General features: G+C 34.0%; 1 protein-coding gene and 1 long non-coding RNA gene across 2 annotated transcripts in view; both read left to right on the plus strand.

Annotated features, from left to right (window-relative positions):
• LOC107749017 (uncharacterized) overlaps window positions 1–8,101 on the plus strand; it is an 18,469-nt gene extending 10,368 nt beyond the window's left edge. The window contains exons 2-3 of the long non-coding RNA XR_001640984.1: window positions 7,752–7,960; window positions 8,048–8,101. This is a non-coding gene — a long non-coding RNA (uncharacterized LOC107749017). The remainder of the gene's footprint in view (window positions 1–7,751; window positions 7,961–8,047) is intronic.
• Window positions 8,102–8,646: 545 nt separating this feature from the next.
• On the plus strand, window positions 8,647–9,468 carry LOC107749013 (rho GTPase-activating protein 25-like). Its single transcript, XM_016564062.1, has 3 exons — window positions 8,647–8,851; window positions 8,939–9,038; window positions 9,368–9,468. Exons 1-3 carry the CDS (start codon window positions 8,663–8,665, stop codon window positions 9,466–9,468), a joined length of 390 nt encoding a protein of 129 aa, XP_016419548.1. The 5' UTR covers window positions 8,647–8,662.
• Window positions 9,469–16,366: the final 6,898 nt, after the last annotated feature.

The raw sequence follows: 16,366 nt of genomic DNA on the forward strand, positions 1-16,366 counted from the left end.
ACACACACACACACACATTCACACACAGAAATGCGCCCCACTCAACGCCCAATTCCTCACCTCCGCTATTAGCTTGTTAGCCCATTAGCCTCATCAGTTGTTTGACATGATAATAGAGGAAAAGAGCGAGGCTTTTCTAAATCATACAAAAGGAAATGATGCAAACGCCAAAATTGAGTGCAGCTCCAACAACAGATACATTAGATTTCATTCACCTCTCTAATGTGTATGCTAACACTTTATTAGCTGTAATTATACACACGCGGTTGTTATGTAGCCTTTTCATCATGATTCTTTTCTACAAAGCAAACAGGAAATTATATTTTTTACATTTTCTGATGAAAATGTGAGCGATGCTTACACAAGCTAAACTTCTAAGTTGCTAGTGTGTTGTGAATGGTTGCCAGAACGTTGTTTTGCGGTTGCTAGAGGATTTTGGATGATTGCTAAGTGGTTTTTTACCAAGCACTGCTAATGAGAACTGCAAAGAAAATTTTATTTTATCATATTTGTCATCTGCAGAGCATCCAGGCCATTATTTTTGATTGAGAGAGGGACAAAAGTTGTTTCTGTAGTATGTAATGGAGATTTTGTCTCTGATTATTGTGGTAAGAGTCTGTGTTTGATGTTTCGAGCGTTCCCTGCGTCTCTGACGCAGCTGTTGGGTCTTCAGAGAGGAGTTTATAGATGGGAACTTCAGTGACGCCCCACACAGACAGCAGACAGCACTAATATATCACAGAGCCTTAGACTTGGCATGGTGACAGAGTTTTACTCTTCTGTGTTCATGCTGCTCTATATTCATAGCCTCATTCAAACCAGGTGCATTAGAATAGTCAAATCTCAAAAACAAGCTAAATAAACAGTATAGCCCTAACTGTATAGGAGGCAGGTAACAAAAATTAGTGGTTGTATAAAACGCTGACTGCATTCATTGATTGCTTTTCAAAAATAGTATGCGAAACAGTACACATTGTACAATGACAAAACTTTTCAAACTTTAGTATGCTACATTGTCACATGACTTCATTACATTGCATATTTCATATGGTATGTATTGTGTGTTTATTTAGCATTTTTAGCACAATTTAGTGTATAATTTTATGAATTCCTGTTTTGTGGTCAATTTTGCTTTAATAATGTGACATATTTCTGAGTAGAGGCTTGAATTTGTTCCATGAGAAAACACTTAGATTGTGAAATGGTTCAATTCTGTTCCTTTCCAGAATGGATTTAATTGGGCCTCAATAAATTTGCTAAATTGATGCCTAAAAATAGCTATTTGGCTGATACATAATGTAATCTTAAGGCTTAAATGATGTCAGTGAAAACTTTGATTAATTATTACAAGGCAAAAACGCGTTTTGGACAACCTGGGCTAATTGGAAAAACGTGCCTGTACCTACATTTTTGCAAAACTCCAAAATGTACCTATATACATGCATACAATTCACTGCAGTTTCAAGTTGAAATGATAAAAAACCAACAACCTTTGTTTTCACACAAATTATCATTATGGGGCAGATTATCGATTAATACAGACTAGTATGACCTGAAACTCCATGATTTGTAAACTAGTGCAGTTTGATGTCTTGCATCACTTAATCAGCTCCATATGTATGGCTTTTCTTATGTAGTAAACTTGCTCGGTAGCGCACCTGGTACAGTATTACACTTGCGATGTCGGGTCTTGTGAAACATGAGTCATAATACAAGAGCTCAAAGATCTGTAAAAGCAAGCTAAAAAGTCATGGTTTCTTGAGCAAATGTTTTTTTAATCTAATTTGCTTTGGTTAACATGATTGGTTATGTTTAGAGTAGGGTTATGATAGTTGCAACACTATTTTGAAACGTGTAAGAGTGAAATGCTGTGATACATACAACAACCAAGATAATAAAACATTGATAGGTTCATGTTTTTTGGGGGATAAAACTGAACAAACTTTTAGTGACACTCACTGGAGATTTCATATTTAATGTGTCGTGAAATGTGCAATGTAAAACCTTTTTGCAGGAATGTCACCACAGGCACCTTTTTCCATTTAAAAAATTGTGCACTCAAATGAAAAAGATGCATTATGGAAATAAATTGGGTCACATTTGAATTCATCAGATTAGATATTTCAAGAAAAAAATTGGATGAAAAAATGGGAAAGTCAGTTGTCAATTGTACATTGCACTAGGATATAGTATTCCAAGCAGTGTGTTAAAAGCTACTGTATGTACTTTGGCAAATACAGTATGTCACCTTGGGATTCCATGCATAGAGAACATTTGCATACTCCACACAGTTTACATACTGAACGCTGCATATATAATAAGAGTAGTGTTACAGTATATGATTCCAAACACAGCTTTACTATGTGTTTATATGTATATGTGTGTGTGATGGCAGTACATCAGAGACTTCAGCAGGGTCTTACTCCGCTCCGCAGCCCTGCACTTGCTAAGCAGATGACGGTAGTCGAGCAGACTGCTAAAGCAGCACATCTGGAGTTCATCGTAACCCACACACTACACACACCACCACCTCTGTGCTTATGACAACGTGGCAGTGCTGCTTTTCTCACTGTGAAATTACTTTTACTGCATGCGACAACATGACATTATAACTTTATAGTCCAGCTAGACTTTTGCACAAAATACAACTAAAAACCTAGAATGCATAATTTGTTGAAAACAGTGATGAGCAGCAGCATTTAACAAAAATACCCAAATGGAATCATCTAATCATTCTTTGAAGTAGTTCATTTACATGATTTATTCAAGTGAACCGATTCACTAGAATGAATTAGACTGTCCAATCCTACATATGAGAGAGAGAGTGCAAAATTGGTGCAAACCATTGGTCGGACAAATCAATTATATCAACCCAAATTCATATCAATGGTTAAGAGATTTTGTTTAGATGCTCAAAAAATAAAGGTTGTGCGTTGGCATCTATGGTTCCTTGAAGAACCGTTTCATTGTTCCAAGATTCATGCAACCTTTCCATTGTACAAAAGGTTTCTTATAGTGGTTCTTTAGATCCTTAAATTGTTCTTCACACTAAGAAAAATGGTTCTTTTAATAATTGTTTACTGAAAGATTCTTTGGGGAACCCAAAATGGTTCTTCTTTGGCATTTAGTCTTAAAAATAAAGGTTCTTTATGGGCATCAGTTGTTCCATGAAGAACCTTCAACATCCATGGAAACTTTTCTTTGCACAAAAGGTTATTTGTGACCCTGTACCACAAAACCAGTCATAAGTAGCACGGTATATTTGTAGCAATAGCCAAAAATACACTGTATGGGTCAAAATTATTGACTTTACTTTTATGCCAAAAATCATTAGGATATTAAGTAAAGATCATGTTCCATGAAGATATTTTGTAAATTTCCTACCGTAAATATATCAAAACTTAATTTTTGATTAGTAATATGCATTGCTAAGAACTTCATTTGGACAACTTTAAAGGCGATATTCTAAATATTTTGTTTTTTTTTGCACCCTCAGATTCCAGATTTTCAAATAGTTGTATCTTGGCCAAATATTGTCCTATCCTACCAAACCATACATCAATGAAAAGCTTATTTATTCAGCTTTCAGATGATGTATCAATCTCAATTTTGAAAAATTGACCGTTATGACTGGTTTTGTGGTCCAGGGTCACATTTATGGGTTCTTCAGTTTTGTAAAATGTTCTTCTCAAATGGTTATTTTAAAAACTGTTCACTGAAAATGGTTCTTCTGAGGCATCGCCCTCAGAACCCTTTTGGAACTTTTGTTTTTAAGAGTGAACCAACAGCAATGATTTCTGGGATATAAATCTATGAACAGCTTACTTATAGTTGTTGATTCTGTGTATTAAATTGGGAAAAGATGAAGTATTGAAACCAACCCCATCTCCAAAAATTGGAGAACAGAGTGTGCATGTCCCTGTTTGAACCATTTTTGGGTCTCCGATGCTTGTCAGCATTGAGAAACACCGTCATCTGAGTTTATTTCCGAAGCTGTTTGAGGGAATTAGATGCAGAGGCGGTATTTCAGAATCCTGTCTGGAGCTCAACATGTTCTGGCTCTGCCACTGTCTGAATCATTAATGAGGCCGTTGTGAGACCGAGAGCAAGAGAAAATAAGACCTGACCTCTAAATATGACAAGAACAAGAGGATTACTTCTGCTACTCTTTTTGTGCTCTGCATGAGAGCCTAGCGATTCTTCAGCAGATACAACATGTTCACCTCCAAATCAGATAATAAATCCTGAAGTAATCTTCTCAGGGTTATGAAGAATAATGGTGAGATTAGGTTTAGCAATTTGAGGGTTTATAGTGAGAATTATGATTCCAATAGTTAGCATCTTGATTCTAAGCCTGATGTTAGCCATGTTGCTGAGCTAAAGTATGCTAATACAAAAGTTTTGAGTCAGTTTTTTTTCCAGAAATTAATACTTTTTATTCAGTGAGGATACATTAAATTGATCAAAAGCAACAGTAAACATTCATAATACTACAAAAGTTTTTTTCAAACTTTCAGAATCCTGAAAAACAAAATTTCACAAATATTAAGCAACATTTAACATTAATATTAATAATGAATGTTTATTGAGCAAATCAGCATTAGAATGATTTCTAAAGGATCACGTGACACTGAAGACTGGAGTAATGATGCTGAAAATTCAGCTTTGCATCACAGGAATAAATTACATTTTAAAATATATGAAAATTAAAACTTTGAATTGTAATAATATTTTACAATATTACTGTTTTTGCTGTATTTTTGACCAAAGGCCTAAAGGCCTAATTAAGAGATTTCTTAAGACTGTTTGGTACAAAAACATACACACATGCAAATATTAGATTAAATAGTTGTTTTTAATGATATAGAACTATTTTCTATCAATTTTCAATACTGAGTTTATTGCAATGCATTCTGGGATTGCCTATTGCAATATGATACACCCAATGCTGCTTGACATTTTTGTCAAAATTATATGTATATGTTTGAATTTTGTCAATGTTTTGACTAATTGTCAGTATCCAACAGAAGTGTATATTTTGAACACGCTTTACTGTAAACAAAACTCAAACTCAGTGTAGAATATTCTGAGAAAGTTTGCATGTTTTGACTAGGACTTTTTTTAAGGCAGCACTTTTGCTGTGTGATATTTTGAATAGTCAAGAGTGCATCTACGATGCTGTCTAGATAGATAGGAACCTCCCGTCCGCTTTGAAAGAATGAGGTCGCACTGAGAAAAAAGACCAATTGCGATGAATGTCTCCTCAGTTTAAAGTCCAGTGCCGCTCTGATTTGAATGGAAGAGTGAATGGAAGAAAAAAAAAAAAACGTACTCAAAGGAAATGGTATCACACACACACACACACACACACACAAACAGCACAGTTCACACATATGTGCTGAGGCAGCGAGTAACAAATCTCCACTGACAGGCGTGATATGATATGATATGATATTGATATATGATATCTCGATGGGCACAAATGTGAAGATTCTAGTCTGGCAGCTCGTTCCGCCCCTGCTTCTCTGAAAGATGTCATCTAAAACCATTAACATTCACATAAAACACCCTTTATGATTTCATGCCTGCATGTCTGGCTGTCAGACAGTCACTTAAATGTACGTCAGGTGTTTGGCCGACTGCCCTGTTTTGCAGATATGTGATTCCCTGTCTTGTGTCTCTTGTAATTCCAGCTCCCAGCAACTGTTTAGAAATTCATTTTTTAATGCTTTGTTCCTAGACGGCGTCCCCTGGCTCACGATTTTCTCGATGGGCACAAATGTGAAGATTCTAGTCTGGCAGCTCGTTCCGCCCCTGCTTCTCTGAAAGATGTCATCTAAAACCATTAACATTCACATAAAACACCCTTTATGATTTCATGCCTGCATGTCTGGCTGTCAGACAGTCACTTAAATGTACGTCAGGTGTTTGGCCGACTGCCCTGTTTTGCAGATATGTGATTCCCTGTCTTGTGTCTCTTGTGGCGGACACACACATTTATAATTCCAGCTCCCAGCAACTGTTTAGAAATTCATTTTTTAATGCTTTGTTCCTGGACGGCGTCCCCTGGCTCACGATTTTAATCTCTTGAGCAGAATGTTGATGTGGGAAGGTCTGGTGATCTCGTAGACTCATGAAAAGCACAATCTTATTCCAACTGCTAACACTAGATGGGTTTGCGTTTGGGAAGGTGGGAGAAAATGGAAAGGAAGAGCGAGAGGGAGCGAGTTGTAGAGGAGATCGGTTAAAAGTGCACTAGAGGTCACTTCCTCTCTGGTGACCAGATTTTGCTGAGCTTAACTCATAAGCAAACATCTTTAGTCATTGTGAAAGTTAATGTCAGTAGGTCATAACATAAAACTAGCAGGGTCAGAGGTCAAACTGTGACATGATGTGATGATTGGCTTGGCTAAAAAAAAAAAAAGTAAAATAGGGGGTTGAGTCCATAGATAGCTCTATCTAGATATTCCATGTCAATGGGCGAGTCCATTAGAATTCCTTATGCAATTTTTCATTATTATTTATTTAAAATAATTATATTTAAAAAGCTATATGCATGTTTGTATAGCCTATATGTACTGTATGTATTTGTTTTTATTTTTTACTTTTTTGTATATCTTCTTTTTTTATTCTACTGTTATTCAGTAAGGATGCATTAAATTGATCAAAAATGACAATGAAGACATGTATAATGTTACAAAAGATTTCTGTTTCAAATAAATGCTATTCTTTTGAACTTTCTATTCATAAAAAAATCCTGAGAACAATGTATCACAATACTGGCTGCTTAAAATTCAGCTTTGCCTTCATAGGAATAAATACTATTGTGTATAATATTGCGTATAATATTAAAATGTATTAAAATGGAAAACATTTATTTTAAATTGTAATAATATTTCACAGGAATAGTGTTTTACAATACTTGTCATCAAATAAATGCAGCTGGGTTGAGCATAATATTTATATATTCTAATAATATTTAACTATGTAAAACTTTATAATATTACGTAAATAAAGTAAATGTTAAAGTAAATATAATAAATCTCAATTATTTATTTTCAGTATATTTTCTAATATTATATATTATATAAATATTGTAGAAAATAAATAAATGTAATTTAAATATTACATAATAATACAACAACAACTAAACATTAAAATACTATATTAATTTATAAATGTAAATATTATTAATTTTTACATTTAGTATTAACATTACTACTCTAGTAGTATTTAGTATTGTTTTCGAGGGATGTATCATAATATTTACTTTGATCTAATCTACATTTATCATAATATTTTCTATATATTGTTATAAAGAAAACATTTTAACATTTTATGTTTACTTTGTTTTATACAAGTAACTATAAAGCAAACATAATATTTACTTTTATTTTATAATAAATAGGCTACTCCAAAACTCTGCAAGTAGAAAAGATAAGTGAATAATAGTGCCCTGTTTGTCAGACAGCCAGTTCATATCTGAATGAGCATTTTTTTTCCACAATAAATGAGCACTGCCTTTCCCACCTAGAAGCCAAACTAATGTTTTGTAAGTATTTGCTTATCTTGACAAATGCAAATGCGGCATGGATGAAGTGAGCAGTATTATGGCATAACAGGGCAACGGTAGTGTCCTTTGTATTATTACCAGAACACCTGCCTGAGAGATTAGTCACGTGACTCATATCACACTTACAGTTATATCATAAGCTAAAACTAACCCGTCTCCCCCTCTGTTTCGGGTACAGAAAGGTCTTTGGGTTTGGTCATGGACGAGCAGGCTGGCAGCGCGGGCAACAGCCCTCAGCACGGCCGTGGATCAGCCAAGCAGATCGTTCTCCGCTGCGGTTGGCTCCGGAAGCAAGGCGGCTTCGTGAAGACCTGGCACACGCGCTGGTTCGTCCTGCGAGGAGACCAGCTGTACTACTACAAAGATGAGGACGAGACCAAAGCTTTGGTGAGTGGCTGCTGATTTGGGATTCCATCATTTACTCACTCATTTTTAAAACTGACAGTTCGCGTCTTTACATGCAAACATACACAGATGTGCACATTACGCTGTTTAAAGTCTACCAGTTCATTCACACGCAACTATCACGACATTCTCCGAGTTCAAATCTCGAGCCAAGATGCAAACAAGAGAGGTCATAATATTTACTTTGATCTAATCTACATTTATCATAATATTTTCTATATATTGTTATAAAGAAAACATTTTAACATTTTATGTTTACTTTGTTTTATACAAGTAACTATAAAGCAAACATAATATTTACTTTTATTTTATAATAAATAGGCTACTCCAAAACTCTGCAAGTAGAAAAGATAAGTGAATAATAGTGCCCTGTTTGTCAGACAGCCAGTTCATATCTGAATGAGCATTTTTTTTCCACAATAAATGAGCACTGCCTTTCCCACCTAGAAGCCAAACTAATGTTTTGTAAGTATTTGCTTATCTTGACAAATGCAAATGCGGCATGGATGAAGTGAGCAGTATTATGGCATAACAGGGCAACGGTAGTGTCCTTTGTATTATTACCAGAACACCTGCCTGAGAGATTAGTCACGTGACTCATATCACACTTACAGTTATATCATAAGCTAAAACTAACCCGTCTCCCCCTCTGTTTCGGGTACAGAAAGGTCTTTGGGTTTGGTCATGGACGAGCAGGCTGGCAGCGCGGGCAACAGCCCTCAGCACGGCCGTGGATCAGCCAAGCAGATCGTTCTCCGCTGCGGTTGGCTCCGGAAGCAAGGCGGCTTCGTGAAGACCTGGCACACGCGCTGGTTCGTCCTGCGAGGAGACCAGCTGTACTACTACAAAGATGAGGACGAGACCAAAGCTTTGGTGAGTGGCTGCTGATTTGGGATTCCATCATTTACTCACTCATTTTTAAAACTGACAGTTCGCGTCTTTACATGCAAACATACACAGATGTGCACATTACGCTGTTTAAAGTCTACCAGTTCATTCACACGCAACTATCACGACATTCTCCGAGTTCAAATCTCGAGCCAAGATGCAAACAAGAGAGGTGAGGACAGAGTGACCTGCTTTTTACCTCACTGAATGATGACTTGTCACGGTTCTTCATCTAACAATGGAGATTTTTATCCTCGAGGTCATGCAGCTGGACAAAAGTGTTTACTATGGAATCAGGCGGGAATTTGAGAAGGTTCCATAAATCTGCCTTAAAACCATCCCGCCTTGTGCCTCCACTGAGAGGAAGACGGGCTTTTGCCCACAGGAATATTAAAGATTTATACCTTCACGTCCAAGTTTTAAGATTCAATTCAAACATCTTTGAAGTTCCATGTTCAGCTTTAATTTTCATGTTTAATGCACTGTTTGAGCTTGTCGCAGGTTTCGTCAGCAGTCAGATATTGGATTTCAAGGGTAGGCAGCTTCTTCGTTCAGGGTTTTCGTTGACAAAGCTATCAAAGGACACTGAATACGACTTCTGAAGGAAACGAGAGGCTTTGAAGTTCTTCAGACGACTATATTTGAGGTTTTTAAAATACTTAGTGAAGGATAGATGGTGTGACGCTCTTCCAGAATCCACTGGCAAATATTTACACAAATATGAGACAGTCTTCTATCAAAATACTAACGTCTGCCCATGTTTTCATATAAATAATGCAATGCAACTCTGGAAGTATTCAAAGTAAATATTATAATAAATAATATAAACAGATTTTTTTTTTATCATATTATAAATATTTTGTCTAATATTATTTACTATGTATAGCTTTAACATATGAAGTGTGTAAATCTTAATTCACAAAGTATGTAAATCTTAATGATTTATTATTATTATTATTATTATTATACATTTGTATTATAGTGATCATATCTGCTTTATAATATTTGCATGATAATATATATATATATATATATACACACACACACACACACACACACACTTTAGTCTTAATTTATTGTAGATAGAATAAAGAGAGATTTATCATAATATTTACTTTTATATTTATCATAATATACTTCATTTTGCACAGTAAACATTTTATTACATTATTTTCTAGCAATATTGACTGTATGTATATAACTTTATATTATTATTAAGTATAATATATAAATAAATATCAATGATTTGTTATTGTATTTCTTTGTTAAAATAACCATATGTGCTTTATGGTTATAATATTTGCATTATAATAATTACTTTTGTACACTAGTTTTAATAATACTTGAATTGCGAATGGAAAGGCAGACATGAGTCAGTGTCTGTTATGACAGGCTGTTGTTGACACAATAACCAGACCCTCAACCATAAAAGAGCCGCTTTTGCTTTTTCTTTGCATATTGTTTAATCATTGGCATAAACTATTCCATATGCGCAGAACTAGTCAAAATAGTTCCATGGATGTGTGCTGGTCTCAGAGGTCTCTATGGCAACGGTTTGCAGTGTTACAGGGAAAACCACTGACAGCACATCAGACAGAAGATTCAAATCATGTTTTGACTTTCTGTGCTTAGACAGAGAGTCAGAGAGAGAGGAAAGTATATCTGCTCTGTATTCTGCAACCATCTAATGAGAAACAGACAATTGTTCACTGCTTAACAAACAGGCTTTCTAAAAGTTCTGCAACCAGCCAGCCATCGCTTTCCAGTTGGAAACATAGATACAGCATCCATCCATCCATCATCCATCTAACTGTCCATCCATCTAACTATCCATCCATCCAACCATCCATCTGTCCGTCCATCCATCGTCCATCTATCTGTCCATCCAACTATCCATCCATCAATCTATCCATCCATCCATCCAACCATCCATTCATCCATCCGTCCGTCCATCCATCCATCCATCGTCCATCTATCTGTCCATCCATCTAACTATCCATCCGTCCATCTATCATCCATCTATCCATCCATTCATCCATCCATCCATCCATCCATCGTCCATCTATCTGTCCATCCATCTAACTATCCATCCGTCCATCTATCATCCATCTATCCATCCATTCATCCATCCATCCATCCATCCATCGTCCATCTATCTGTCCATCCATCTAACTATCCATCCGTCCATCTATCATCCATCTATCCATCCATTCATCCATCCATCCATCCATCCATCGTCCATCTATCTGTCCATCCATCTAACTATCCATCCGTCCATCTATCATCCATCTATCCATCCATTCATCCATACATCCATCCATCCATCCATACATCCGTCTATCTATCTATCCATCCATCCATCCATCCATCATACATTTTATAGTTTATTTGATTAAATAATAAATTGTATTATATTTATTGATTTAAAATGACTAATAAATACTTGTATTATTACTTTTATTCAGCAAGGATGCACTAAATCCAGCCATCCATCGCTTTCCAGTTGTAAACATAGATACAGCATCCATCCATCCATCATCAGTCTAACTATCCATCCATCTAACTATCCATCCATCCAACCATCCATCTGTCCGTCCATCGTAAATTTTATAGTTTATTTTATTAAATAATACATTTTATTATATTTATTGCATTAAAATGATTTTGCTTCTTTGCACATTGGTTATAAACTTTTATTATTGATTTATTTATACTACAGATCCAAGTTTGAGGTCTGTATACATCAGTCTAACTATCCATCCATCTAACTATCCATCCATCCAACCATCCATCTGTCCGTCCATCGTAAATTTTAGTTTATTTTATTAAATAATACATTTTATTATATTTATTGCATTAAAATGATTTTGCTTCTTTGCACATTGGTTATAAACTTTTATTATTGATTTATATACACTACTGATCCAAGTTTGGGGTCTGTATATATATATATATATATATATATACACACACACACATACATTTATTAATACTTTTATTCAGCAAGGATGCATCAAATAGATCAAATTTGAATTTGATTTGAATATTATATTATATTATATTTAATTATTTAATTATATTTTATATTTTATAATATAATATAATATAATATAATATAATTTACATTATTTTATTTTATTGTAAATCTAGTATTAACTTTATTCTGTCTATATATGCATTATAATATTTAAACATCAGAATATATATTGTATTAAAAAAAAAGATAATCAACACCTACTTTTTATGGGCTATATTATGTTTTATTATGAAGTAAAGTAAGTTTTTATTTTACTGTTTACTATTATTTATGAAAAGATGGATTACAATGTATATTATATAGCTTTCCCAAAAAGTGAAGAGCTTGAAAAAAGTCACACTCTCAAAACTCTCGCACACAAAAAGCACACTCTCAAACATCAGAAAGTCACAAGCGAGATTAAAGTAATATGAGCAATTTACTGAATAAAAACAAGACAAACGTTTCGGTCACATGTTGACCATTTTCAATGCCAAGCTAACAAGGTTAGAACTAGGAAATGCTGCAGTCATTCAGCTTCTGCATTCGAATATAATTAAACAGTGATATTTAGTCTTTTGGCAGCTTTCACAAGATCCAGCATGACTTCAGTTCAGCATATTGACAGAATCAAACAGTAAGGAAAATGCTCCTGTCTGATAGCAACAGCTTCAAAGCCTTTGAACAATCTGCATATGTGCAAACTTTTAAAGTCAGAGCTGCTTTTGATCTTCTAAATGCAGTTGTTTTGTGAAAGTCGGCACAGGGTGTTTAAGTGAGAAAAGTTTGTAAAAACGCCTTCGCCTTATAAGACATCGCTCTTCGCTTTGCTTCCCTGTGCATGTCTTTCTTAGATAGCAAGAAAAATGACACTAAAAGGTTGAAAGTTCCTAAAAAAATCAGTCTGTCTTCCCATGGTGCACCTCTTTTTGACATGCACAAACAAGGCAAGAGTACTAAAGAGTACTCTTTTGGCATATTTCAGCATATTTCTAGTCATCTAAACAAAAAAACATGACACTGAACATCTGAAATTATGCGTCACCCACATTTTGAATATAGCATTTAAACACATGCCCGCCTTTCCAAACATATTCTGTCTCCGTCCATCTCTCCAGCCTACACACCGAAGGTTAAGAGCTGGAGGGCAAACGGAAAGAACACCCGCCGGCCCACAATGCATCTGTTGTTCTGCTCTGTTTTATGTATGAGATCCCTTATGCTCTTCAAGATGTGGAATATTACAGCCTGCCAGGGAAGACAATACAAGACCTGTCAGTGAAGTGAACACAGATGTATATTTTGAAGCGTTTGTGTCCACCTATAATGTGTGAGAAGTGTCTTTGTCTACTTATAATGACCCTTAGAAACAGGCTGTTTTTGATACTTTACTTTTAAGACTGCTGTATGTTGTGATTGTCTAACCTTCACATGCTAACACCGTCCTTCATCAGGCCTAGTAGTTGAATACTCAATAGGTATGATATGTAAACACAGGCAGTCATGTGCTTATGTAAAGTCACAATCGTGACAATTTTGACCCATTTTTGCTCCAGTGGAGTTTGGGGGCGAATTTTTTTCAGAATACCAAACAGTATGCTTAAGCATTTCCTATTATTAGTATCAAATGATACATAGACAAAATGCAAGTATAGTTATTTTTTATTTTATTGTAAATTTTAATATATTTACTTTTTATTATAATCAATTTGATTGTTTATTGCATTTTTTTATTTTTAAGTGAAAATGTATTATAATTTATTATAAACCTTTATTATTGATTTTCATATACTACCATTCAAAAGTTTGGGTCAGTAAGATTTTTTTTTAATTAATACTTTTATTCATCTAGTACGCATTTAATTGATCAAAAGTGACAGTAAAGATATTTATAATGTTACAGGAATATTTCTATTTAAAATAAATTCTCACTTTCGGATATGAGACTTCTTTTTTTTTTTTTTTTACAAACATTTTAACGACCTCTTATTATAGCATATACTATATATTTGTTATTATATAGTTTTTTTATTATAGTATACATTTATTATATTCAATATAATATGATTTAAAATATAAAATATATTTTATTGTAAATGTATTATAAACTTTATTCTGTCTATACATTATAATACATTGACATCTAAATGTGTATTGTATTAAAACAGATGATCAACACATAAATTAGTAATTAATATTTATTTTTACTGTACTTTTTATAAGAGACTGACAAAATAATCAAAAACAAACTTTTGAATTCTAGTGCAAGTTCTGTTATTTATATTATATGTAATTGATATCATATTATTTTTATTATACACTTCATTATATTTACTATACAAAATGTAATATAACATTATAATTAATATAATAATTAAAATAAATATACATGATTTTATTGTATTGTTTATTTATTATAAACTATATTTACATATACCAAATATATCACAAAAACCTTTTATTTGTTTGTTTAGAAGATGGATGACATTTTGTTTTGATGCCTAAAAATGATTTGTTACGCCTGAAATTATATATAATTATAATAATTTCATCTAAATTTATAGAAATTGCTTGAAAAGAAGTTTATCATCCCTGAAAGTCATAATTCACACGCCATCTAGGGAGGGAGTGTTACAGTATAGCTGGATAATTATATTTCAAAAGAGCTTTTTTCAGAGATATGACCCTTTTAAAGAAAACGATACAGCATATTTAGATCCTGTGCCTCTCTTTTTTCTCAAATAAAGGCGAGCAGCGAACCAAAGACAGGTGCATTAATCCCAACTATCTCACCTACAGCATGTTCCTCGCTGCTTTTATTTCGCTACCACACAAACAACCAGGTGAGTTTGTTTTAGAGATGGAAAACTTGTCTGTAAGTAGGGCACACAGAGAGTTTGTGTTATTTGTACAGAGCCCATAATCTCCCCGAACTGTCACACAGCGAACAGAAACATGCACTGCTAACCAATGCACTGCAACACCGGAATCAAAAAAAAAATTGATACCAAAGTTATATCACACATGCGAAGCAAAAAACACTGTCAGAATAAATCAGAAAATTCATCAGTTTGTAATTGAGGAGGGCAGTGAAGTGTAATTAAGACGCCACGAGAGGTGATGAAGCACTTTCATGAAAGTGGCTGTTAATTAGCATCTTCATTCAAAGCGATGGCTCCATTAGTTGCCTGCCTCATTAGCTTAATTGCTGTCTCTCATTCCGGTGCATGAACATCTGCCCCCCTAATGTTCCCTAAGGAGACGTGGCCTTGTGACTTCACACACACTCGGACAGGATCATATTCTCAGAGTATGTGCCTGCTTCTGGCCATGTAGAGTTATTGAACTTGACATAGAGAGGGGCTTTGTGCACTTGCGTCAACGGCGTCAAGTTAGGCACGCGGGGTTCGTCATAACAGTGCTGTGTCGTGTGCGTCTGTCACGTTTGGAATGCACAGAGCGGTTGCTGACAGGGTCAGAGGTCATCTGCTGCCGTGCTGCGAGGGGCATTAGTGGGCAGGGAACCAACGCATGTGGGTTCATTTTATGCACTTGAGTGTTCATAAAGGGGGTTTTGTTTAGCTGTATGGTTTGCATGATTATTGTAATTCAGCTAGAAGTATAATAATTGGACATGCTGGGATGACACTGAGGTCGGAATGCCTGTTTTAGGATCAGTGAACCTCTTAAAATAAAGCTGGCAAATTGTATTTTTTTATATTTGATTTTTTTAATAGATTTTGTCATTTTATTTTTAAATATATTTCATAATTTTTCTTTTAAAAATATTTGTTATTTTATTTGGGGGATTTTTGTGTGATATATAACACAGACCATTAAGTTAGGATTTTTTTTTTTGTCTCAGTCATGAAAATTTGGTGGCAAATCTGACAAAATATAATAATATATTTTATTAATTTTACTTTTTAAAAATAGATTTGATTAAGTTATCTTTAATCATTACATTTAATTTATATTGACTCATATTTTTCTTTTTCTTTGTGGAGAATTCAGTTATCTTCATTACATTTAATTTGTATTTATATTTACTTTTTATATAAAAAAAAGTTATGGACATTTTGTAGCAAATCTTACATAATGTAATAATAATAATATATATATATATATATATATTCAGTAAGCTTAAACCATTACATGTAATTTATATTTATATTTAATTATAATGATATGACATTTAAGAATAATCTTACTTTATTTTTTATCATTCAGTTTTTGTAAACAGAAGTCATACTTCATGACTTTTTTATTGCATTAGTCAAAAATTTTGTGGAAAATCTGACAAGCTGTATTTGATTAATTTTAAGGTTTGATATTTGTTTTTGTTTTATTCCATTCAGTGATCTTTTTCAATCATTATGATTACTATTATTAATCATTCATGGGATTTTTTATTTTACTTTATTTTATTTTGTTTCATTTGTTTTCTTTTGACATCCCCAAAAAGAATTCAAAATGATGAATTA

Source organism: Sinocyclocheilus rhinocerous, unplaced genomic scaffold (assembly GCF_001515625.1).
Source record: "Sinocyclocheilus rhinocerous isolate Xijiao unplaced genomic scaffold, SAMN03320098_v1.1 scaffold260, whole genome shotgun sequence".
NCBI classification, from domain to species: domain Eukaryota; kingdom Metazoa; phylum Chordata; class Actinopteri; order Cypriniformes; family Cyprinidae; genus Sinocyclocheilus; species Sinocyclocheilus rhinocerous.

What these genes read in the sequence shown, in the direction of transcription:
- LOC107749013 (XM_016564062.1), top strand. Translation starts at nt 8,663, where the DNA reads ATGGACGAGCAGGCTGGCAGCGCGGGCAACAGCCCTCAGCACGGCCGT. An exon ending in AGGACGAGACCAAAGCTTTG is followed by an intron (nt 8,852 to 8,938) that starts GTGAGTGGCTGC and finishes AAACATACACAG; the next exon opens with ATGTGCACATTACGCTGTTT. An exon ending in CCAAGATGCAAACAAGAGAG is followed by an intron (nt 9,039 to 9,367) that starts GTGAGGACAGAG and finishes AGCTTGTCGCAG; the next exon opens with GTTTCGTCAGCAGTCAGATA.